Source organism: Tiliqua scincoides, chromosome 3 (assembly GCF_035046505.1).
Source record: "Tiliqua scincoides isolate rTilSci1 chromosome 3, rTilSci1.hap2, whole genome shotgun sequence".
NCBI classification, from domain to species: Eukaryota; Metazoa; Chordata; class Lepidosauria; order Squamata; family Scincidae; genus Tiliqua; species Tiliqua scincoides.
The window spans coordinates 189,384,813-189,408,197 of NC_089823.1; the positions used below are offsets into that span (position 1 = coordinate 189,384,813).

At 48.9% G+C, this 23,385-nt stretch overlaps 1 protein-coding gene across 1 annotated transcript; it reads left to right on the forward strand.

Annotated features, from left to right (window-relative positions):
- The first annotated feature begins 4,881 nt into the window (after positions 1 to 4,881).
- TLX1 (T cell leukemia homeobox 1) lies at positions 4,882 to 23,377 on the forward strand. Its single transcript, XM_066622255.1, has 3 exons — positions 4,882 to 5,386; positions 11,398 to 11,599; positions 23,155 to 23,377. The coding sequence occupies exons 1-3, from the start codon at positions 4,882 to 4,884 to the stop codon at positions 23,375 to 23,377; spliced, it is 930 nt and encodes a 309-aa protein (XP_066478352.1).
- Positions 23,378 to 23,385: the final 8 nt, after the last annotated feature.

Here is a 23,385-nt window from a genome sequence, read left to right on the forward strand (position 1 = left end):
ATTTGATTGGTATTGACCCCTTAACGTGCAGCGGGGGGATTTCGCCTATAGACCTACTTTGAGTCATGCCGAAAGATCAGCAAGTCACTTTCAAGAGGCAAGGTGATTTTTTTTCCAATGGTCACCGCCAGCTGCCCTCTCCAAAACTGGAACGGAAACTGAAGGGGAGGGGTCCATCCCACAGTAGAACTTTCCCAACTCTCTTTTCAGAACTGGAGAAGGGAGGGGGTGTGGAAGGAGATACTCTTTGCTCAGAGACTCCTGGGGGGGGGGTGTGAGGGAAGGAAGCTGCAAAAGTTGAAAATTATCTAGAAATATAACAGATTGCAGAGCAACACGTGATGTGGGTGTAGACAAGGGCTGTTCCCATCCAGTGGTGATCGATTCTGCTCTGCTTGCTGAGAGCCTTGCCTGTCTTGACTCTCTCACTCTAAAAGCCCAGGATATGCTTTTCACAAGTTCCCATTTAACTGGGGAGAGGGGAGAAATATGGCCATCTCTATCTCCCCAACGATAACCAGACACCCTCCGATAATGGTGCCAGTTAGATATTTGGAAGCTGGAGTTTAAATCGCTGCCTTGTTCTCCCCAGCTTGTTGACATGCTAATTCAGCAGGCGAAAAGGGCCCTTTCATTTCCTTTCAGTTCATGATTTCTATCTGAAATACTTGAGCTCCTTGAAACTCTGCCACCGCTTGGGTCTGGTCAAATTCTGGCCAGAGGTTTTCTGGGATACAGTAACAAGCAAGCGAGCAAAAAGGATATGGCCACGTGTTGATCTGCTGGTGCTTTTCCTTGCTGGGTAACGCTGAACGCATGTCATCCAGCAGAAGGACCATGACTGGAGTTGATTCATTTTTTCCCCCCAGGCTGGGAGATTTCCTTGACTTTCTGTTTAGATATTCATTGGAATGATGGTTTGCACAGAGGCTGCTCCTCCAGGCTCTGCGTGGAAAAAGGATGCCTGTTCTAACAAAGTTTTAATTGTACTTAAATGAATTATCGCTTGATTTATTGCACGAGGCTCTGAAATCATATTCTCAAGGACAGCTTGCATTTTGCTTACATTCGAGTTACATGAGGAGCCAGTACTTGGATTTAAATCTATGCCAGTTGTGTCGTTGATCTCTAAGAGACTCAAACCATCATAAGTCCAGAACATAATTTGAATGAGAGGTGCCTTTTGGACACCTTAGATTTGGGTGAAATGGTTGGGAAATAGTTAGATTTGCAAGACAGAGTTTCGGCCTTTACCCAGGAGTAAACCCAGATGAGAGCGGTTTGGGCTTACTTCCAAGTAAAACAAGGTCAGGATCAGACTGTAGGAATACCTTTTGGTCACAAATTAATTTCAGTTAAAGTAAAACTGCAATCCTATGCACACTTTCTGAGGCACTGTCTTCCCACTGAAGACAATGGGACTGACTTCTGAATCGACAAGCATAGGCCATCAGCCCAATCCTAGCCACGCTTTCCTAGAAGCAAGCCCCATTGACTCTAATGGGACTTATTTCTGAGTAGACAAGCATAAGATTGGGCTGTAAATCCCGTTGAGTAGCAATGGGCTCCTTGGAGCTCAGATCAAAATCTGCTCTCTCCGTCTGCTCTCGTTGGATCAATGCTAAGCAAGAGAGATGGCTCCTCTAGGGGTTTGGGGGCAAATTCGATTCTGGCTGTGCCAGAGTTGTTAACATCAGGACAGATGTCAGCCTATGGAAAGGTTCCCACTGACTTCAGAACGGTTGTGTTGTCACCCAGGAGCCCTCCTTCTTGCTTGGCACAGAACCATTACCGCTCACACGTGTTAGTAAAATAGCAATGAAATACATTAGATTAGTGATTTTAAACCCTTTTCATCCCATGGTACACTGACAAGGCACTAACACTGTCAAGGCACACCATCAGTTTTTTTTTTGCAACTGACAAGGCACACCATGCTGCTGGCGGGGGGGGGGGGCTCATACCCCCACGGCGCACCCCTGCGGACCGTTCATGGCACACCAATGTGCCCTGGCACACTGGTTGAAAATCGCTGGATTCGATCAGTGTGAGAAAAACACACGGTGACAAGCCCAGGTGGTGAAGTTTAGCCAAACGGGTTTGGAAACACTCTTGGACGGTCTGGTGTAGGAGCGTCATCTTGCTAACTCCCCAGCCCCCTATGAATATGTGGGGAAACTGCTGGCCTTGTACGTTTCGAAAATATACCAACCTTTTCCTCCGGGAGTAATGCTGAACGGAGGGGAAGACTCTCAAAGGAGGGTTGGAACAGGAGATTCTTTAGTACCAGTCGACATTGAGTGGAGACAGAAACAAGTGCAGAGGAAATTCGAATTAGAAAGGGGGGGAATGGTGATAATGCCCAGTTAAAAGTGAAATAAGTTCGAGCTGGTTTTGCAAATATCTGGGAAATATCCACTCTGGGTTTCTCTCCCTCCTTTCTAAAACAAAATGTCATGGACATAATTCCTCAAAAAGTGGAACGTTTTGAAAGGTCAGCCTTTTGGCTGCAATCCTGGGCCACAATGAGACTCGAGCTGAAATCCTACACTCACTTTTCCTGGGACTAAGCCCCGTTGAACTCCATGGAACTTATTTCTGAGTAGACAAGCGTAGTCGACGGCTGTAAGTGGGCCAGCGCGTGAAGGGGATTTTGAAGCTGCCCCTGTTAAAGTGTCTACTTAGTTCTGATATTTTCAACGTTCCTTAACCATCAATCCACTCTGTAAAATGTTCTTGTCACCTTAACGCGCACTAAAACATGTTTGGAAAGGGGCTCAGTCCAATGCGCAGTTTTGATTTCTTGGTGGTACATTTTGGTCGCAGAAGTAGGCAGCTGAATAAAACCTCGTTTTCGTGGGATTTCGCCAAGGCCACCGTCTCCCTGCTACCAGATCTAGCAGCAGCCTTGTTCTGAATTTCTCCTGAACTCGCCCAGAACTTTGGGTGCTGCCTCTCGACTCCCTGTTGCTAAAGGTGGAGGTGACCCAGCTCCTGGGAATGTCTATCTCAAAAGTTTTCTGTTTGATCAGTACAGAGAACGACAAAAGAGCACTGATGTACTTTACAGGAGTCAGAACGAAAGAATATTGGAAGCAAGGTAGCCCTTAACTTACAGCCCTACAAGGCTGGCAAGCAGGGGCGAGGTCTCCTTTCCGTCGTAAAGGCAGTGTTTGCTCGCTGGAAAACAAGTTGTGCCGGACCTCAAGGATCTCAGGGTGAAATCCTATCCACACTTTCCTACGAGTAAGTCCCATCGACTATAACTGGACTTACTTCTCAGTAGACCTGCCTAGGATTGAGCTCTCAGGCTGCAATCCTATGCATACTTTCCTGGGAGTAAGTTATACTGAATGAAATGGGACTTACTTCCGAGTAGACGTGCATAGGCTTGTGCCCTCAATCCCTAGACCGTGAGACAGGGGACAGAACGTAAACAAACGTAACCCTGTAGGGGAAATGAAGACAACCACTGGAGAAGGTCACACAGCCCTCCCCAAAACATACCATCTGGACATCAGTGCCACTGAAATTAATAGAACGTCCAAGCAAAAACGTTCAGGATGTGACCATCGATTTCATTTCCGTGGAGGGAGGCCAGTTCCTATCTTTTACTCTCTCTGTGAAAATTTCACTATCTGCACACGTCCTGCCAAGTGCTTCTCCCTCCCTTCATCTGATTCACTTGCACAGTGGAAAAAAAATCATTTTTGTTTAGACTGTGAATTGTGTAGTTTTGCAAGGACTTCAAAACACAGGACATATGAATAAGTTTTTTTAATGTAGTACTGTAAGGGGAGGGGCTTTTAAGAGCGAGGGTTAATTCAGGATGCTAAATCGTCCTAATTGCGCCATCCTATACAGGCTCACTCGGAAGTAAGTCCCACTGGGGCTTTCTCTCAAGTAAGTTGTGTGTATAGGATTGCCTCCGAAGACTTTTCAAACAGCTTAAATTGCCACAATCTCATTACCTGTCTGTCAAATATCCCTTAGGCAAATCACAAAACCTACCCCACGGGCAAGACTCTACATCGACTTAAAGAAACGCGTTCTCCCTCCTTCCACAGTATCGTGTCGTCGAGTCAATTTCAAAGAGAGTTATTGTCATCGAAAGGCGTCCTTGGGGCCCCCAGTCACGTCCATGAAGAGTGCACCCCACCAGGGGTTGTTGGGACTTGCATGCTTGGACATCAACCTGCTCACTGTGGCCCTGCATTTCATGACCCCCCCCCCCCAGAAAGCTCCTTTTAATTACCCCAAAGGGGCTAGAACGCACGCAGCTCCTACTGACCATGACTCACCGGGAGTGAAACAGACCAGAGCTTTAGGGATTGCTAGTCAGTTTCACGAACAACCCAGGGAAAGCCTTCTGCCTCCATAGCCTGGGTGATTTAACTTATCAGGTCCAAGAGTGCCTGCCGGAGCTCCTTACTTGGGAGCCCAGTCCTATGCCTGTCTAGTCAGAAGCAAGTCCCATTGTAGTCAATGAGGTCTACTCCTGGGAAAGTGTGTATAGGATTGCAGCCTGGGGTTGGCTGTGAGAGAAACACACACTCTCTCTCTTTCTCCTCGCCTGTCATTCATCCTGCTTCTCCAGGCTCCAGCCAATGGAGAGGCAGGGCCTAGCAGCGCCAGGCTTTTGGCTAGCATGATTGATGCCCTTGCAGCAAGGCGAGAGAGGGAGCCCACGGGCGCGCACGTCCCCCCAGCCCACCCCTCCTCCCCCTCCCCACCCCTCCCCCAGCTTCTCCTTCCTCCGCTTGCATCCTGCTTTTTACCTCTTTGGGAGCAAGTGAAGCGAGACCAGGAAAGCTGCGCGGATTCGGACTGGGGAGGAGGAGGCGGAGGTGGAGGGGGGGGAAGTCGCCCTCTCGGCCCGTCATGGATCACTTAGGGGCGCACCACCTCCACCCCAGCCACGCCGAGCCCATCAGCTTCGGGATCGACCAGATCCTCAACAACCCGGACCAAGGGAGCTGCATGATCTCCAGCGCGCGGCTGCAGGACGCGGGGGCAGACTACGGCCTGGGGGGATGCGTGGTGAGCAGTGCCTACAACCCCATGGCCGGCCACTACGGCTCGGGCGGCGGCGGCGGCGGCGGGGGGTCTTCCTCCTCCGGGGCGTACGGCGGCAGCGGCGGGGCTTGCAGCATGGCTTCGCTGGCGGGCTCCTACAACGTGAACCTGGGGGTCGGGGCCATGAACGGGAATAACCTCAGCTCGGCCGGGGGCGTGATCCGCGTGCCGGCGCACCGACCCCTGGCGGGGGGCGTCCACCAGCCGCTCTCCACCGCCATGCCCACCGTCCCCTCGGTGAACAACCTCACGGGGCTGACGTTCCCCTGGATGGAGAGCAACAGGCGCTACACCAAGGACAGGTTCACAGGTGAGTGAGTGAGTGAGTGAATGCGGGGGGCTCTGCCCCACGCCCGCAAGACCCCGACCCCCTCCGGCTCTCTCGCTCTCTCTTCTTCCGTCCCCCCAGACCAGCCCCTGCCTCCCCTGCTCTTGCAGCCACAGACCCCGGGCTGGCTCCCAGCACCACTTGTACTGGTTCCAGGGCATCCATCGGCTTGGTCTCTTCTCAGCGCGGCTGATGGATGGAGTTGAGATTTAGGGCCCCTGAGAGCAGCTTCTATTGCCTGTGACTTGGGGGTGAAGGACGAGTTCCCATCCGAGGCAAACCCAATGAATTGGATCATCACTGACGGTATCTCACGTTGTTGTGAGCATTTTGAGGGAACTTGCTTGCGCGAAAGACAGAGGATCCCATCTCAACGCCTTGGGGCCCAATCCTAGCCAACTTTCCAGCACTGGTGCAGCTGCAGTGCAGCCTCAATGTTCCCTTACCTTGTGGAGGTCTCCATAACTACCCTCCCACCACAGGATGCAGTGCACACCCCATTGGCATGGCTCACCAGGGCTCGAAAGTTGAATAGGATTTGGCTCTTAGATATTAAAAATTTCTCTCCAAAACCCAGTTGGCACACAGATAATCTATTGTCTGTCAATTCTTTATTTCAACGCTTTGTAGAGACCAGACCCACAGACCTTAGTTAAACAGCAATATCTTAATTTTTTTTATCAATGGGATTATCTACTCCACCACCGTCCACCCCCCCAGATTGTTCAATTCTTCACAATTCTAAGATAAGTATGTGTTTTAAGAAAGTATTAATGATTCAGTCAGGCAGCTGGATTATTTTTCTCCCAGGGAGAAATGTAACTGTGACAATAACAATAACAATAACAATAATAATGGTATTGGTATTTATAGGATAAAACCAGGCATCCCAGGTCCCTAGTAGGGACTCGATGCCTGGATAAAACAAACCAGTTAATAACATCTACCTGATCAATAGTAGTAGTAGTAGTAGTAGTAGTAGTAGTAGTAGTAGTAGTATTTATAGAATAAAAACTAGGCCTCCCAGGTCCTTGGTAAAGTCTCAATAACCAGTCATTTACATCTACCTGACTGTGTGAAAATCTCATCATCATAATAATATAGCCAAATTATTTTAATTTGATAAACAAATTAATAAGAATTTAATATCCCAACTAAACCAACTGAATTCCAAGTAGGTTGATCAACTGCATTAAAAAATCAGCTATCCCAAAAAGATCGTGCTGTATTCTAGTTTTTGATGTGTATTTTTTTTAAATCCCACTGCTGTTTTTATCATTATTATAAGTTGCGTGGGGGGGGGGCGGGGAGAGCGAGCGAGAGCGAGAGATTTATATAAACAGTACAGAACTTTTCCTAGGACAGACGGTATACAGTGATAGTGATCTCGAATATAAATAATGAAAAGGCAGAATCCAGCTGTGGCCTGGAGGGGTGAGAGAGGACGATCGATAGTAGCAGCTCCGCCCTGGGAACTAAATGTCCCTCTTGTGCCTCTTTTGGGAGCCAGCCTTTCGTGGGGTCGCCAAAATGAATGCGATGGGGGGGGGGGATCTGCGCTGTGACACGCGTCCTAACAAATAGAAAAGTGTTACTCCACGTGCATCTCGCTGAGCAGTTTAGTGACAGATCCATGGGAAGGAAACCGGTCACAATCCGGCGCCTTTCAGAAGAGCTTCGGGACTTCCCTTCCGTTCATGCGTCTTCAGCAGCATCTCAGTTTTAATGCAAAGAATGAGCCCTGAGCGAGCTTCATCAATCAGGCTCCCATTGCCTTGCGCCCGGGAAGGGTCGACTATCCCCAGGGTTGGCGTCTCTCCCCTTTTCCCAGGGGGTCGTCAAGTGGACTGCCTGCAGAGCCCCAGGCCAGGCAGATGGGCAGAGAAACCTCCGAAAGGTTCCTCGTGGAAAGGGCCCAGCCGGGGTCCTTCTGCGCGAGAAGGCCTGAAGCCCAGTTTGGGAATGGACTGAACACACCAAACCCCTCCTCCTTCTCCTCCTCCTCGCCCAGATTTCTTTGGGACTTCGATGTGATTGTTCACCTACGGGGAGGTGGGGGGGGGGAACAAGCAGGAACGGATCTCGGAGCTCAGAAGTATTCCCCATAACTAGTATTTATTTCTGATGGCTCCCCCAACCCTTCTCTATCCACTGACCTGCCTCCATGCCTAGCTTCTGCAGTCCATGTCCTTCTCTTCGGGATGCAGGTAGGGCTCGATTTACTTCCTTCGAGGCAGGCAGGCAGGCCTCTCTCTCTCTCTCTCTCTCTCAGGTTGCAATCCTATCCACACTTACCTGGGAGTAAGCCCCACTGACTATAATGGGACCTACTTCTGAGTAGACGTGCACAGGATTGGGCTCTTGAGTCTCTTCGCTCCGGTGGAAGCGACTGGTACGTAAAACGGCCGTGCTGCTTTGAACGTGCTGCAAAAGCAGCTCCGTCCCTCCACCCCACCATCTACCCTCTTCTGATTTTGGAAAGAGGGTAGATCTTTCTACCCCACCCCACCATCTACCCTCTTCTGATTTTTTCCCCGCAGACCTTTAGATTTGGATCTTTAGAGATGTTCCTACCTGGAGGCCTACCAAAGGCCTTCCTGGAAAGATGGGGGAAGTTCTTGGTGTGATGAGACTTGGGACCAAAAAAGTAAGCAGTGATGGCCGCGGTGGTGTTGATAAAATCTCTGTTGTGTGTGTGTTTGGACACTGCTAAATAGGAGCAGTATTATTTTCTTGGCTTTCCTGGTGCGATTTTTTTTTTTTTATTCGAAGGCCCTCCCAAAGTAAGAATATTTTGATCTCTTGTGCTCTTAGATTGGATCTGCCACTAAATCATAAATTAAGAATTGTTCTTACAAACGTTCGCAAATTAAATGCCAACAGATCTTTACGCATTCCTGGCCTTTCCCCAATTACAATCCTAATAAATAAATAAATATTTTGTATTGATCACAGTTGAAAGTCATATCGCCCCTCAAGTTCTCTGGATAAATAGAAGGGGTGGAAGGTGCATGGGCAGAATTCAAGCGTCCAACCTTAGGCAAAAATCAAGGGTGAGGGTCTGCAGGAGTTTCTTAGGTTTCAATCCTATCCACACGTACTTGGGAGTAAGCCCCATTAACTATAGCAGGAGTTACTTCTGAGTAGACATGCATAGGATTGGGCTGTTAAATCACATTTTTTTGCCAATTTTTTTGCCAAAATTTTGGTATTTTTAATATTAAATCTAACTGGGCTACAGGGATTGTGGAGAAGGACTTTCATGGTGTTTAGCAGCGAGGCAAAAGGCATTCTCAGAAAGCGTTTGGAAAAAATGATGCAAATAATCCCTCAGAGTTTCCCTACTAGGAAGTTTTCCGTGTTAGGAGTTCTGTTGTTTCACAGCCCAGTCCTATGCATTTCTACTCAGGAGTAAGTTTCATTAGAGTCAATGGGGCTTACTCCCAGGAAAATGTGGATAGGATTGGGCTGTCATTCAGTTACTATATTTTTCTTTCATTTACTCTATTTTTTTAATTTAAAAAAGAGGGAATGATTATTTCTCTCCAAGAACCCTATCAGAAGAGAAGGTTGGGAGAAAAAAAAATTCCCTCGATTTAAAAATCAACTCGATCAATAACCTGGTCCAGTTCCCATGATCTGGCTCCTCTGAACAACTCCTGCTCTTTTACCTGGCGATTCTCTACTGGCATTTTTCATGTGTACTACTCGGATTAAGGCCACAAGAACTTTCTGGTGGAGGGAAGGGATTTTAATTTTAAGTAGAAGGTAAGAAAGCAACGTATCAATCGCTGTAAATTTCACCCACGTTAAAAATACCTAATGCATAAAATCAAGTGGAACCTGGATGCTTATAGAGGGGGAAAAAAAAAAAAGCATGGGGACCCAACCCCCGCCCAAAGCATGCCTGTCCAGCGTTAGGTGATTGACTTAATTTGTGTTAAAACTTTTTATTGATTGGCTATGAGTTAAATCGAAAGTGAGACACACTGAGTTCGATGGAGTTTACTACCAATTTAGGGCCCAATCCCATCGAACTTTCCAGGTCCGGTGTAGCCACAGTGCAGCCCTGTGGTAAGGGAACACACGTTCTCATACCTTGAGAAGCCCCCAGAACCCAATCCTATGCATGTCTACTCAGGAGGAAGTCCCGTTAGCAGAAATGGGGCTTACTCCCAGCTAAGTGTGGACAGGATTGCAGCCCAAGAGTGCCTCAGAGTGACTTTATTCTGAATACACGAGTTTAGCAACGCCCTATTAAGGTTTCCAAAGTTGATAACGCACGTCTATTTATCCCCCTTTTTCTCTGGAGTGAATCTGCTGCCCAAACCTCCTAGCCCTGGTTACTTCGAAGTGAGTCCCTTTGATTTCAGTGTGGAACTTATATGTATATTTTCAAGGGAACTTCTCTTTTATGAAGTTCCCCTGAAAAAATATATATTTTCAGAGAGATAAGTTTTATATGTATATAAAAATGTGTGTGTGTATATATTTATATGTATATAATATATGTGTATTTTTATATGTATATAAAAATAACTCTTATATAAGTTCAGGGGAACTTTTATATATTTATATACATATATTTACATATACATATATTTCATATATAATTTCTCTTATATATATATATATATATATATATATATATATATATATATATATATATATTCCCTCAAAATGAATTTATGTGAAAGACAAGTGTTATAGAAGTTTTAGCAGAATCAAGTCTCCTGGACACAGCAGGGCGGTGAGATGGACCTCCAAAAAGTCAAATTGCTGCAATGGATTGATTTAATGCCCCGTTTGATGCTTCCCCTGCCTCCGCCAGGGAGAAACCACCTTTCGTGGGTGTTTATTAATAAGGGTGGTGGGTTTAGTCAACAATACTGTATCTTCGAGAGCCTTAGCAAGGCCACCTTCTCTGATCTTTGATCCCGTGGCCCAGAATACCAAGAGCCCTGGGCAGCTTTCCCCGCTATTTTCTGTCCCCTCCCCCCACACTTTTTGTTCGTTTTTTGAGGGGAAGGAGAAGCTGATCCTGGTGAAATGGTTTCTTTCGTCCTTTTTTACCTGAAGCAGGGTTACTGAAGGCACAAAGCTTCGCCCCCCGCCCTTCACAGCCAGACACTCTTGGTGGGTGAGTCCTTCTCAGGATCTATCCCCGGTCTGGTGAAAGAGACCTCGAGGTTGCGTGGGTCTCCCAAATTATGTGTTGAAAGTATTGAAATTATGGGGGAAGAGGTAGGACGATCCTTCAGGAAATCTATAAGCCCCATCACTAGAGACTCCCCAGTTTTAGGCCAATCATGCCCCCTTCTAAAAACAAATTAACTAAGGGAGGGGGGTATTATCAAATCGAAGGGGCCCGGATCCCCCCATCCTTTCTGTAGCGCTGGCAAAGGTCTCCATTGCAGAGCCGTGGGACCGATTCAGACATTGTCGTGTGTCTAATATCGGGGGGGGGAATCCCCTTTCACCCACCAAGAGACAGCTCGCCTAGGGTCTCCCACTCCCCTGAAGAAATATCCCAGCTCTTTCCCACCTCCTCTCACGCCCCCAAGAGACTGAGGCCCTGGAACCACTGAAGTAGCCCTGGGGGCTGTAGAGTAATCACAGGATAAGAACCTGATTTCATTGTGCTCTTTCCCACCCCGAGAAGCTGTAGGGGGCGAGTCACTAAAGAAGTGTGCCGCTCAAGAAGGAGGGAGAGGGGTCCCCACGGAATCGTTAAAGGAAGGGAGAGCCGTGCCCGCTTTTCTCTCCCCATTGAATGGGACGGCGGGGGACAAGACCCACCTGGAGTGTCGGGTGAGACCCCCAGTGTGCCCCCCAGCTCTCTGACTGTCTGTGCGTCTTTCTGTCTCTGCTCTCTGCTGCTGCTGACGCTCGTGGAACCTCCTGATCATGTCGCCGCTTGCTTCTTTGCCCCCCGCCCGCCCTGTCTCCCCCTCCAGTGGCCCTCTCACCGTTCAATGTAACACGCCGTATAGGTCACCCCTACCAGAACCGGACGCCCCCCAAGAAGAAAAAGCCCCGCACGTCTTTCACCCGCCTGCAGATCTGCGAGCTGGAGAAGCGCTTCCACCGGCAGAAGTACCTGGCCTCGGCCGAGAGGGCGGCGCTGGCCAAGGCCCTGAAGATGACCGACGCCCAGGTCAAGACCTGGTTCCAGAACAGGAGGACCAAGTGGAGGTAGGTGAGCGGCGGCGCTGGGGGGATAGGCTGACTGTGCTCCGTCCTCTGGCACCCACTCCCCTCCAAGGCCGATTCCTTCCCGGGAGGGCCAGCGGAGCTCTGCCACTCTCGCGGGCCATGCCCACTGCGCCTTTCCGCGGACACGTGTCCTTCCACGGTTGTCTGAACCTGGGGATGTGCGTGCCGCTTTGTGCGCCCAGAGGGTCTGGAATTGTGTCAGTTACACTTGGAGGGTACTCTCTCTGTGAGAGAGAGAAAGTGTGTGTGTGTGTGTGTGTGTGAGAGAGAGAGAGAGAGAGAGAGAGAGAGAGAGAGAGAGAAACAAAAAGTGTGTATGTGTGAGAGAGAGAAACTGTGTGTGTGTGTGTGTGTGTGTGTGAGAGAGAGAGAGAGAGAGAGAGAGAGAGAGAGAGAGAGAGAGAGAGGCCCATTGTCTTGGAGAACCGTTCCCCGAGCGATGAAGGGGGAGGGTTTGTTGATCATGCCTACAAATGGCTGCATGGGCCGCTCTCAAGATGTCACATCCTCAGGTGATGCTGCCTGCCTATGACGTGGGTAGACATCGCCTATCCATTACGTAACGACGGGGAGGTTGACGATCTGTTCATCCTTGAGGCACTGGCATAGCTGGGGGGGGGCGGAGCACTAAGTTTTGCAGGGAGCCTTCACGCAGCGTGCAAGCGGCTCCTCCTCTCCCCTTTGGAGGAATTTGGGCCGGGGGGGGCAAAATGAAGGCGAATGGCTCCCAAGGGGGTGGGGAGGGGCCGCTTGCACGCTGCGGGGAAGCTCCCTACAAAACTTAGTGTCCCGGCCCCCCCCCAGCTACCCCAGTGGGCTTGAGTATCTTCATCCATCTCTCCCTGAGTATTTTCTCCCTTCCTAGACGATCCGTTCCCTGCATCCCTCCATCCGCACCTCGTCTCAGACTCGCCCGTGCCCGTCGCCTACTCACTTCTTCCTCATTCATTGTATTTCTGTTCTCTCGACCTGCCTGGAGGAGGCTCCCCTCCCGGCCACCTTCCTCCTCTCCTCCACCCAGCGCGCCTCCTCCAGTGTGAAGCTTTGCTCGTTTAGTGCGTGGGCATCCACTCCAGTGCCCAGAGCTTGCTTGGTGGCTTGAGGATCGTTTCCGTCCCCACCTCCCTCTTTAAGACCTTTATGTCCTAAGCATTGTAGACAAAATTAGGCTGCTGCAATCCTACACACACTGAATATGGGGGAAGCCCTATTGAACTGAATGGGGCATACTTCTGAGTAGACATGCATAGGAGCTCACTGTTCCTCCCCGAAGCGCGCGTGTATTGGTCATCCACACGTGCCTGGCCTCTGGCGTGATCCCTGTTTTCCCTTTGCCGCTGCGCGGGGGGGGGGGGGTCTTGTCTGCACGGTGGGCTGTCATGTGTCACACAGTTATCCTGGTTTCCAGTCCAGACATCCTGGAGCACGTTTTCAGCTTGCAGCAGCCGGATCTGTTGGTGAGAGGGTGAACGGGTGTATGTATCCCCCCCCCATTAATCGCGTTACCGGTTGGTTGTCTTCAGGGTGGCCTCTATAAAGAACCAGAGCACGTCTGTTGCGGGACAATCAGGTTTGTGGCTTTAGTGGCGGAAAGTAACGGGGAGTCTTTGGGTTGAGAAGGTCCTCCTCAGTGGCGTAGCTAGAGGGGGTCTCAAAGCACTAAGTCTTACAGGGAACCTCACCGCAGCGTGCAAGGGGTTCCGCCCCTCCCCTCCCCTTCGGAGCCATCCCAGCATACGACTCCGGTTTTCCTCCCCCTACCCGGAATGGCTCCGAAGGAGAGGGAAGGGGCCCCTTGCGCGCTGCGATGAGGCTCCCTCGTTGGCCATGTTAACTGACAACCCAATCCTATGCATGTCTACTCAGAAGTAAGTCCCATTATAGTCAATTGGAACTTACTTTCAGTGCGGATAGGATTGCAGCCTTAGTGCTTTGGCCAGGCCACGTTGACTGAATGCTTTGCACCCCCTCTGGCTACGCCACTGGACTCCCAAGGCGCCAGGGTGAAGGGGGGTAGCTAACGTATGTCCAAGCCCCTTCCTCCTGGAAAGCCTAAGAATCACACTGTACTCTCGTGCTCAAGGACTGCAGATTCCGAGGCAAAATCTGGAGCTCCAGTTTGGCACTAAGAAGGGGTCTTTATTTAGGAGAAGCGCCCCCCCCCATCCTTTCTGGCTTTTTTGAAACTAACTCAGGCTTTTAGGAAAGCACGTCTCTCAACACGTGTGTTCATAGAGCACAGGCTGGTTCACTAGTTATGTGTTTGAAGTGAAACCACCTCCCTCCCCCCAGATCTTCGCGGTGTCCTATGGCCACCACCCCTTGCACTTGGCGGATTCTATGAGATTCTATCTGGCCTGGATGCCTTTAAAAGGGGATTGGACAAGTTTCTGGAGGAAAAGTCCATTACAGGTTACAAGCCGTGATGTGTATGTGCAACCTCCTGATTTTAGAAATGGGCTATGTCAGAATGCCAGATGCAAGGGAGGGCACCAGAATACAGGTCTCTTGTTATCTGGTGGTCTTTATCTTCGAATAAATTGGTGGGCCGCTGTGGGATACAGGAAGCTGGACTAGATGGGCCTATGGCCTGATCCACTGGAGCTGTTCTTATGAGTAGAAGAGGCAGCCAACTTTCTCTCCACCGCCTGAGTCAATGGAGAAGGCTGATCATCCCCCCCCAGCTGCTGATGCCAGAACCAGATTCTGGATATTTCCTGGGAGTCGGTTGCGGTGCTGAGTTTTGACAGGACCCAAGAGGAGGTTTCGTTGTGGGAAACGATCTGGGAGGTTTCCATTCGGTGCTGAAGATCTTCTGGATCCAAATACCGTCGCTGGGGGCGGGTTAGGACTGAAAGGCGTGGCTTTCCCAGCCAAACAAAAGCAGGAGCTTTTGGTGATGACATGGAACCAGGAAGATCTGACTTCATGGAAGCCTGTGCTGGAATGAGAGGTGCTCTGGAAAGAGAGAAAAGGACCCTTCTGGAATTCGTCAGTTCCACCAGTGAAGTGAAATCCGGATTGAGATCAGCGCGTTGAAAGAAGAACTTCAAAGAAGAGCTGGGTTTATGTTCACCCTGACACTTAAATGGAAACCTGTTATTTTAAAAGAAACAAATAAGCTTAAAATATGCAGACACACCCGCATTCTTTGGACTATTTTGCCTACCACTGAAAACTATTTTAATGGAAGGTCGAACCAGTGCCAGGTTGGGAGAGGGAGGAGGGATTGGTTTTGCGTGTAAATACTCTTGCACAGTCAATATTCTTTCAAATATTCCAGCTACTGGGTGCAAGCAGACGCCCATCTGATCGATCAAAAGTCAGTTTTAATCTGGCTGAAATAAAACTACCTAACTCTGACAGTCCACCTGCGCTTCGCTTGGCTCAGTGGCATAGCTTTGTGTCCTACATCTTGACCATTAGATGCATCCAAAGCAGGGCCTCTGAGAGGAATTTTATCAGGGAGTACAAAGTTTCTTTTGGGCCCCTTCCTAAAGGGGAAGGGGCAATGGGGGCAGGCAGAACAGGGGCAAAATAGAGCAGGGGGATGGTAGTGACAACCAGAATAGTCTTTGGAGCCCAGCTCTACCAGGCTTCTTGATGCGGAGCCCAGGTCTACCTGACCATGCAGCATTGGCAGCTAGATAAATATGAAAAACCAAACAAACTCCTCTCTCTGAAATCTTTGAAATATAGAAAAAAATAGCATCATTGTACTTAGACTCACACTAGAATGGACAGTGTCCTGTGTGTACCAAAACATACTTCTGCAGCAGCTGCAGCAGCTGTAGCCCCGCAGCTGCATCTCTGAGATCCTATACACTCCTTCATAGCTATTGAATCCTCAAGCCAAAGAGCGACTGTAGCAGGCCAGTTTCCTTCCAGATTTGACACTGTGTTAAGGAGGGTCAGGGATGCATTCCTGAGCCTGATGTGTATGGCTTGCAGCAGCAGTTGCCACTGCATGCCCGTGGTTGTGTCCCCAGCATCATGGCAGGCAGTGAGTTTGGGTGAGATAGGAAAATGTAAGATCCCAGGAACTTTCTGGGCCCCCTCCTTTGACTCCTGAGCCCCTTTTCTGATCCTGGGCCTGGGTACAAATTACCCCCTTTCCCTCCCTCTCCTAAGCCCTGATCCAAAGCCCATTTGTGTAGGCTGGTTTTGCTAGTAGACCCGTTTATATGAACTGAACACCCGTTGCAGAAGAGCAATGGCTGGAGAGAAGCCTGCCTTTCTCTCCTGCTTGTGGGTTTGCCATTGGTCTCGGTCAGCAGGGCTTTTCTCGTATGCTTTTGGGTGCACCAAATTTCAACTTTCTGGGTGTTCTGAAAGTACTTTAATAATACTCCCCTCCTTTTCTAGGGAGAGTGACTTTCAGAGGCCTTCTAGACTTTTGATGCATCCTGAATTGTTCCTTAGCATTTATAGGAAGAGATTTTCTTCAGTTGGTGTGGTTGTTATAGAGGTTTTTTGTTTTTTGTTTTTAATCTTGACTGATTCTATTTTAAACATTGTAAACTGCTTCATAGCTCAATCCTATGCATGTTTGCTCAGAAGTATGTCTCATTGTATCCAAACCCTTGTATCCTGCAGAAAAGTGTGAGTAGGATTGCAGCCTTAAGGATTGTTATAGGTCCTATAGGAACCTGAAAGAAAGAAAGAATCAATCAATCAATCAATCAAATTAGTTATACAGGACAGAGCAGACTTTGAGCCCTAATGTTTCTTTACAATGGGATTGGTTTTCTCTGTGTGGCGATTTCATTCATTTGGCCTGGTTTGAAATACATTTATACAGTATCCTGCTCCCCCTCCCCCCCATAGAGGAGCCCAAAGTGGCTAACAAAAGCATTTATTTTTGGTTACAGTTAAAATATGCAGTCCTGGGTTGAGCTGCAGCACTGATGCAACTTAGGGAAGGTTATTTAAGGCTGCAATCCTAACCACACTTTCCGGAGAGTAAGCCCCATTGAACAAAATAGGACTTACTTCTGAGTTGACCTGGTTAGGATTGTGCCCTAAACTTACATGTGATCCGGGTGTAGTTCTCCATTCAACTCAAAGGTGCCCCAAGGAAGTATGGTCATTTTTGGAATTAACATTCCAGGCTCGGAATCTGTTTCTCAGAATCTCCTTCGGCTTCTTTCCTGAGTCTGAATGAGATCCAGGAGTAGGAGGACTTCTTGCAGGGCTTAGGGGCTGGGATGGATACCCTGAAGTGCCCTCCTTTGAGTGTAGACAAGATACAGTAGAATGCCTAAGGGCCCAACCCTATCCAACTTTGCAGCGCTGATGCAGCCACGCCAATGGGGCCTGTGGAGGAAGTAGTCCTCAAGACCAGGGAATGTTTGTTCCTCTACCTGTGGGCTGCACTGTGGCTGTATCAGCGCTGGAAAGCTGGGTAGGGTTGGGCCTTCAAACAAGCCAGCAAGGAAACAAAAGCAGAGATAACCACATCACAGGCATCACTGCATCTTTCAAAGTGGGAGGCATTCCTCAACTGATACCTTCACTGTAGATTAAAAATAAACACTTCAAAACAGATTTGGGGTCAGGCTTGAGAGGGGACAGCAGAAATTGGGTTCTCTTGATTTCAGGGACCACAGGTAGGATTTTCACATTTCTCCCCAGCCCACAGGTGTACACTTTGAATCTCTGTTGCGCATATGCAACGCTGGGCAGAAATGGTGTAAATGAGTTGGGGGGGAAGAAGAGAATTCCCCCCCCCCCCATTCTTCATGACTTAATTCTGAAGTTCTAACAGGCCACCTGTGTTGGAAAACATTGTTAAGTTTTGCGAGGTCGTGTAATCCGGGGAAACACAGGCCTGGGTGGAACCTCTCCTGCGAGGCACCTAATACTGGTGCTGGGAGGGGGGGCGGTTGTAGTGGAATTAGCATATTAGCAATTAAGACCGTCTAGCCCAGCTGTAACTAAGCTGTTCTCCTTCTGTGGAGATGGTGAAACAAATGGCGCTGGCCTGACTCCGTTCCTCTCTCTCCCCCCCCCCCCCATTGACAAATGGGTCCTTTCGCTCACCAAGTGGGGCTGCTCGCTGAGAAAAAAAAATGTCCCAGCCCAAAATTAATAATCGGTTATATCACTAATTATAACTAAAAACAAGGCTGGCTGGGACGCGTTTCTCCACCAAGTCCAATCAAGATTAAATATAATGCATGGCAGGAAATCTGTGGGAGAAGGAAGGCAAGTGCATTATTCATGTCACACTTTCTCCCTTCTCTCACACACACACACAGAAAACTCAGAGAAAGAGAGCACGAGCGCACACACACACACACACACACACACACACACACACACACACACACACAGAGAACACACGCATAGAGGGAACACACCCACAGGCACAGAGAGAGAGAGCTCAATTCTTTGCATGTCTACCCAGAAGTAAATCCCATTGTGTTCAGTGGTGCCTACACGCAGGAAAATGTGGCTCGGATCGCAGCCGGCGGTATCCTGAGTTGAGCGAGAGGTCTGATCTAATCCTGCGCTCGGGGGGAGAACGCCCTTCATTCCCTTTCTCCTGTGGCACCACTGGCACTGCCACGCGATGGGCCCGAGAAGTGGTGGAGAAGGTCCCTCCTGCCGGCCCGGCCGTCCTTCCTCTTCCTGACCCGACGCACCCGCACCCTGCCTTCCTTCCTCGCCCGCGCTTTCAGCTCAGCCCGACCCCTCTCCAGACGGAATCTGCAGCACGTTCCTGAAAAGAGCGCCAGGGAGAGAGGACGAGCCGGCAGCCGAACGCAGACAGCCAGGCAGGCCAGCTCGGAGTGGGGACGTGGCGCCCTCGAGTCTCGGGGAACTGTTGGCTGGCGGGGCTGCCCAGCGCTTGAAGCTATGAGGAGCGCGCCACATCCCGATGGCAGTCAGTGTAGACGGAGATCTATGTTTCCTGGGGGGCACGATCCAGGCCTTGCGAAGCACTTCTGACCTCCCACCAACCGGGCGGAGAGAGTTGTGCGCATGCGTAAGGTTGCAATCCTATCCACACTTTCCTGGGAGTAAGCCCCATTGACTATAATGGGATTTACTTGTGAGCAGACATGCATAGGACTGGGCTCTGAGACTGAAACCCTATCCACACTTTCCTGGGAGTAAGCCCCATTGACTATAATGGGATTTACTTGTGAGCAAACATGCATAGGACTGGGCTCTGAGACTGAAACCCTATCCACACTTTCCTGGGAGTAAGCCCCATTGACTATAATGGGACTTATTTGTGAGCAGACGTGCATAGGACTGGGCTGTAAGGATGCCACCCTGGGCCTGCCTGCTGGAGAGGAAGCGCCCCTGAGCTCAGCCAGACTCAGGACTTCGAAACCGGCGCAGGGTCAGGCTGCAAACCTTTCCCCGAAATCGATGGGACTTGATCGTGCTCTCTTCGCCCTCGCTACTACGCGCGAGGATTTCAGTCTTTCGCAGGAAGTGCCCTCCAACGGTGTTGGCCTGCTGAGACTGTGTTTGAAGATGGGAACGTCATTGAACAGGCAGGACATCCTGAATTTCATATAGTGAAGGGAGACAGGAGGATGGTGCAGTGGTTTGGGTGTTGGAAGATCCAGGTACAAATTCCCACTTAGACACAAAGCTTCCTGGGTGACCTTGGGTCAGGTCAGTCATGATCTCTCAGCCTAAGCTACCTCACAGGGTTGTTGTGAGAACACAAAGAGGGAAGGAACTATGTACACCACATTGAGCTCCTTGGAGGAAGGGTGGTATAAAAATGTGAAAACTAATCAAATTACATCAGCCACTAGCTCTTCAACATGCTAAGTGCTTGACACTGTCAAGGTACCAAAATTGTCAAGGCACACCATCAGGTTTTTGACAATTGACAAGGCACACCAGTGTGGGGGGGGGGGGCTCATGTCCCCCATTGGCCCTACTAATAAGGGTCATTTGACCTTCCCCCAAATCTCTGTGGCACACCTGTGGACCGCTTGTGGCACACCAATGTCCCACACCACAGCAGTTGAAAATGGCTGGTGTTAGAGCAAGATCATTTTCATGTGAATTGCTTTGGATCCTCAAACAGTCCTCATACACATGCAAAATATCCCTGTAATTTTTATTTCAGGTGTATAACACAGGGGACAAAGTTTGCCATAAAATGCACTTTGCCCCTTCCCTATATAGTCCCCCCCCCCCACCTTCACTGTTGTTAAGGCTGGTGTGATTGCTCAAGATGTATGAACACACCACACAGTAACTCAGTTTTATGTTGTTACCCAAACTCTAATGGTTTATGAGTTGAAGCAGCGTAAGGTGATCAATACCAATAAAGATAATAAAAACGAATCGTCTTCTATAGTTTCATTACAAACTGATTTCCAAAGCATTTTATTACCAAGTGGGAGAGAAATAGAGGGAGTTGATAGATTGATAGAGGAACAAATCATTCAACCTCCTAATCCCCATCAGAGTGGTTTGATAAAAAGACAGGAAGTATCTGAGACTGGGGGGGGGGATCTCAGCAGGGAATAAATGAGCGCCAAGCATGGCCCTGGTATTTCCCCATCTGACTGACCTCAAATTGTTGGTTAACAGGTCCTAGAGAGTTGAGTCTTTGCTCCATATCATGTTTGAGAGGGCAGGCAAGACCACTTACCTCTTTGTGCCTCAGTTTCCCCTTTTGCAAGTCTGGTTTAATAGTTAGGATTTTTTTATGACAATTGTTGGTTGTGGAGAATAGTGTACACTGGTGGCAATGTGTAAATATTTGTAATTACTGGACTGTTGGAAAAAGAACTTAGCAAGCTCATTATTAAGGCCCATAGGCCAAACCTTGCCCTTAGACTCTTTGTTGAGCCCAGTGGCATGATAGTTACATATGGTTTGCCAATTCCCTCCTCTTTTCCCCCTACTGCTGCCTGCTGCCCCTGAAACTCAATGAAAGTCCAGCTGAGAGAGAGAGAGAGACCAAGTAGCAAGCCCTGCAGCTGCAAATATTTTGCAAATATTTTTCTCCTGTTGTGAGAATAATTCAAGTCATATACTCAACATATATCAGTGGCATACCTAGGAGGGGTCCATGGAGTCAAGTGACCCCAGGTAGCATCTGGAGGTGTGCCTGCCAGTCAGGCTGCCCCCCCCCCCCACCAGTCACACCCACTGCCTTCCTGTCCTGAGGCCTTTGGAGGCCTGTCTCACAAGCCTTGTAAGGCCTATGGAGTTGTTCTATTGTTTATTGAATCTATTGTTCCTCTATCAATCTGCCAACCAATCAAAACAACACTTCTGGTTTCCTCAGGGAAACCAGGAGGCAGGAGGTGCAATGGTGGAAGGTGGCAGTTCAGCGGGGTGGGGGCAGGGGGCAATTTGTGGTTATGTTCCCCAGTAGCACCAGGGCCAGAATTGCCACTTATATATTCCTTTCTATAACTGACCCACTCCGGTTCACCATAAGAGCAAGGCTGACTATATCCCTTTCAACTGAAAGTTCGGGGGTCCTTGGGACAGAAAAGGGCTGAGTCTGTCAAAAAAAATCATAGGCTAAATGCTTTCCAGAAATGCTTTCCATTCTGTTTTAAACTATCTTCTTCATCTAATGCTGCAACCGAAAGGGGTGGGGCTTTAAGAACTTGCTTCTTACAAATGATACTTAAGTGAAAGATCTGCAATTGTAAAAAATAATTAGAACACATGCAGGTAATTTGGAAGTAACTGCAAGGAGGAGGATCCACCTCATTCTTTTCCAAAGCACCTTTGTCCAGAACATGGAAGACTCAGCTAGGACTGGATCTTGCTGTTCTTGTCCTGTGGGAGCAGGGAGTGCAGGTGATGGGAGAGGGGGTGAGAATTTTCAACACACCTGATAAGCTCCTCATTCTGGCATCCGTTTTCCTCTTAACCTCTTTCAATCTCTTTTCTCTTAAAATGTCTTTCTTCTTGCCCAGTATTTCTCCACCTTTGTCCCCTGCTGTACCACTTCTCATGGTCTATCTCATTTGAAGTACCACCAATGCCAGTTATGCCAAGCCATGACCCTGCTCCTTCCACCCCACCCCTTCTGGTCCCGTCATGCAGAAGCTCCCGGGGAAGGTGGGAAACTTTTGTACTCTTACTGGGTGGCAGTTCACCAGCAAGTTGGTGACAGTGCTGCTGACAATCAGCTTGTGAGCAGGAGCCTGCCTGAGACAGAAGCTAGGTCTGGAGCATCAGGAATCTGCTTCAATTAGAACAAATCTGTCTTCAAATTCACCTACCAAAACTGCAAGGGCCATAGTTGCAAAATCATCTTTCCCCACCTTAGACATCACCTGTACTGTCTGGTGTTAGTATTTACTGTGACATCTTTACAGAATTTTCTGCTGCTAGTTTACGTACAAAAATGTTGATATACTTTATTTTTTCCATGTTGGAGTAATTGAACACTTGAGTGAGAAAAGTATTGTTAGGATAAAATCCATCTTTCCATTTTTTATTTTTTGTGCATTTGTTGTAGTGAATACGTCAGTCAAAAAATTTAACCACTTGCATTCTGTGCTTCTATTAATAATAGGATAATATTCTTGAATCCCAATGTGATGGAATTATCCATGTTGTTAAAGGATGGTGAGGTAACTAGATTAACAGAGTGGATGAAAAGAACCACAAATGAGGGATTATATCACTAAGAGTACAATCCAGAGTGCATCTTGGGCCGGCGCAAGTCAATTGGACCAGCCCAGGCGGGTTGCAAATGTGCTGTAAAGCATGTTTGTGCTTCCTTAAGAATTGGTTGGGCCAGCGCAGGGATGTGCACCAGCCCACAGAGGCTGAATCCAGACTCCGCATTGACTCTGGCAGGTAGGGTCGCATTGGCTAAGCTCAGCCTACACAAGGGAGGGTGGGGAGGAGGCAGGAGGGGGGTGTTCCAGGACGGGGGCAGAGTGGGCGAAGAGCAGTCTTGGGGGTGGGCGGGCAGGGCTGGGACCTGGCAGTTATGCTGGATCCAACCCCGTTCCCCAAGCAGCATGGAGTGGCTGCAAGCTGCTTCACTCTTCTTGGACATATGCCACCTCCTGAGGTGGCGCAAGTCCAAGGAGACCCATTGGGACAGTGGTGACTTACCCGGCGGTAAGGGTTTCCCCTTACCTCTGGCTGAAGCACTTTGGGTCCCTATCTTGCTCTGGATACAGCTCAGGCCTCCTGGCCTGCCTGTTCCAGCACAAGATAGAATTGCACTGCACAACAGAGTAGGTTCAACTTGTATCAGTGTCTAATGAATATGGTGCAGACATCTGGAATATTATCATACAAGATCAGATGTGCCTGAGGATCAAAACTAGATGAGACATTAAGCACGACATTTTGCCCTGCCTGTTTGGTGGTTGCTAAACATCAGCTACTGTGATGATGGCTGAGTTCAGAACTATCCTGGTTGGAACAACGAAAACAGAGCCATAGGATGTGATTAACATCACATGCAAGCCCTAGGATGTACTGGAATCAGGAACAAGGGCTAGCTTGGATTCTGGATTCTTTTGTTTGTTGAGCAAATGTAACGTAATGCAGTATATCTTTTGCAGGCGGCAAACTGCAGAGGAGCGGGAGGCAGAGAGGCAGCAAGCAAATCGCATCCTCATGCAACTCCAGCAAGAGGCCTTCCAGAAAACCATCAACCAGCCCATCCAAGCAGACCCCATCTGTGTTCACAACTCCTCCCTTTTCGCCCTCCAGAACCTCCAGCCATGGTCAGATGACAGTACTAAAATAACCAGCGTTACTTCTGTCGCCTCTGCTTGTGAGTGAAGCCCCGC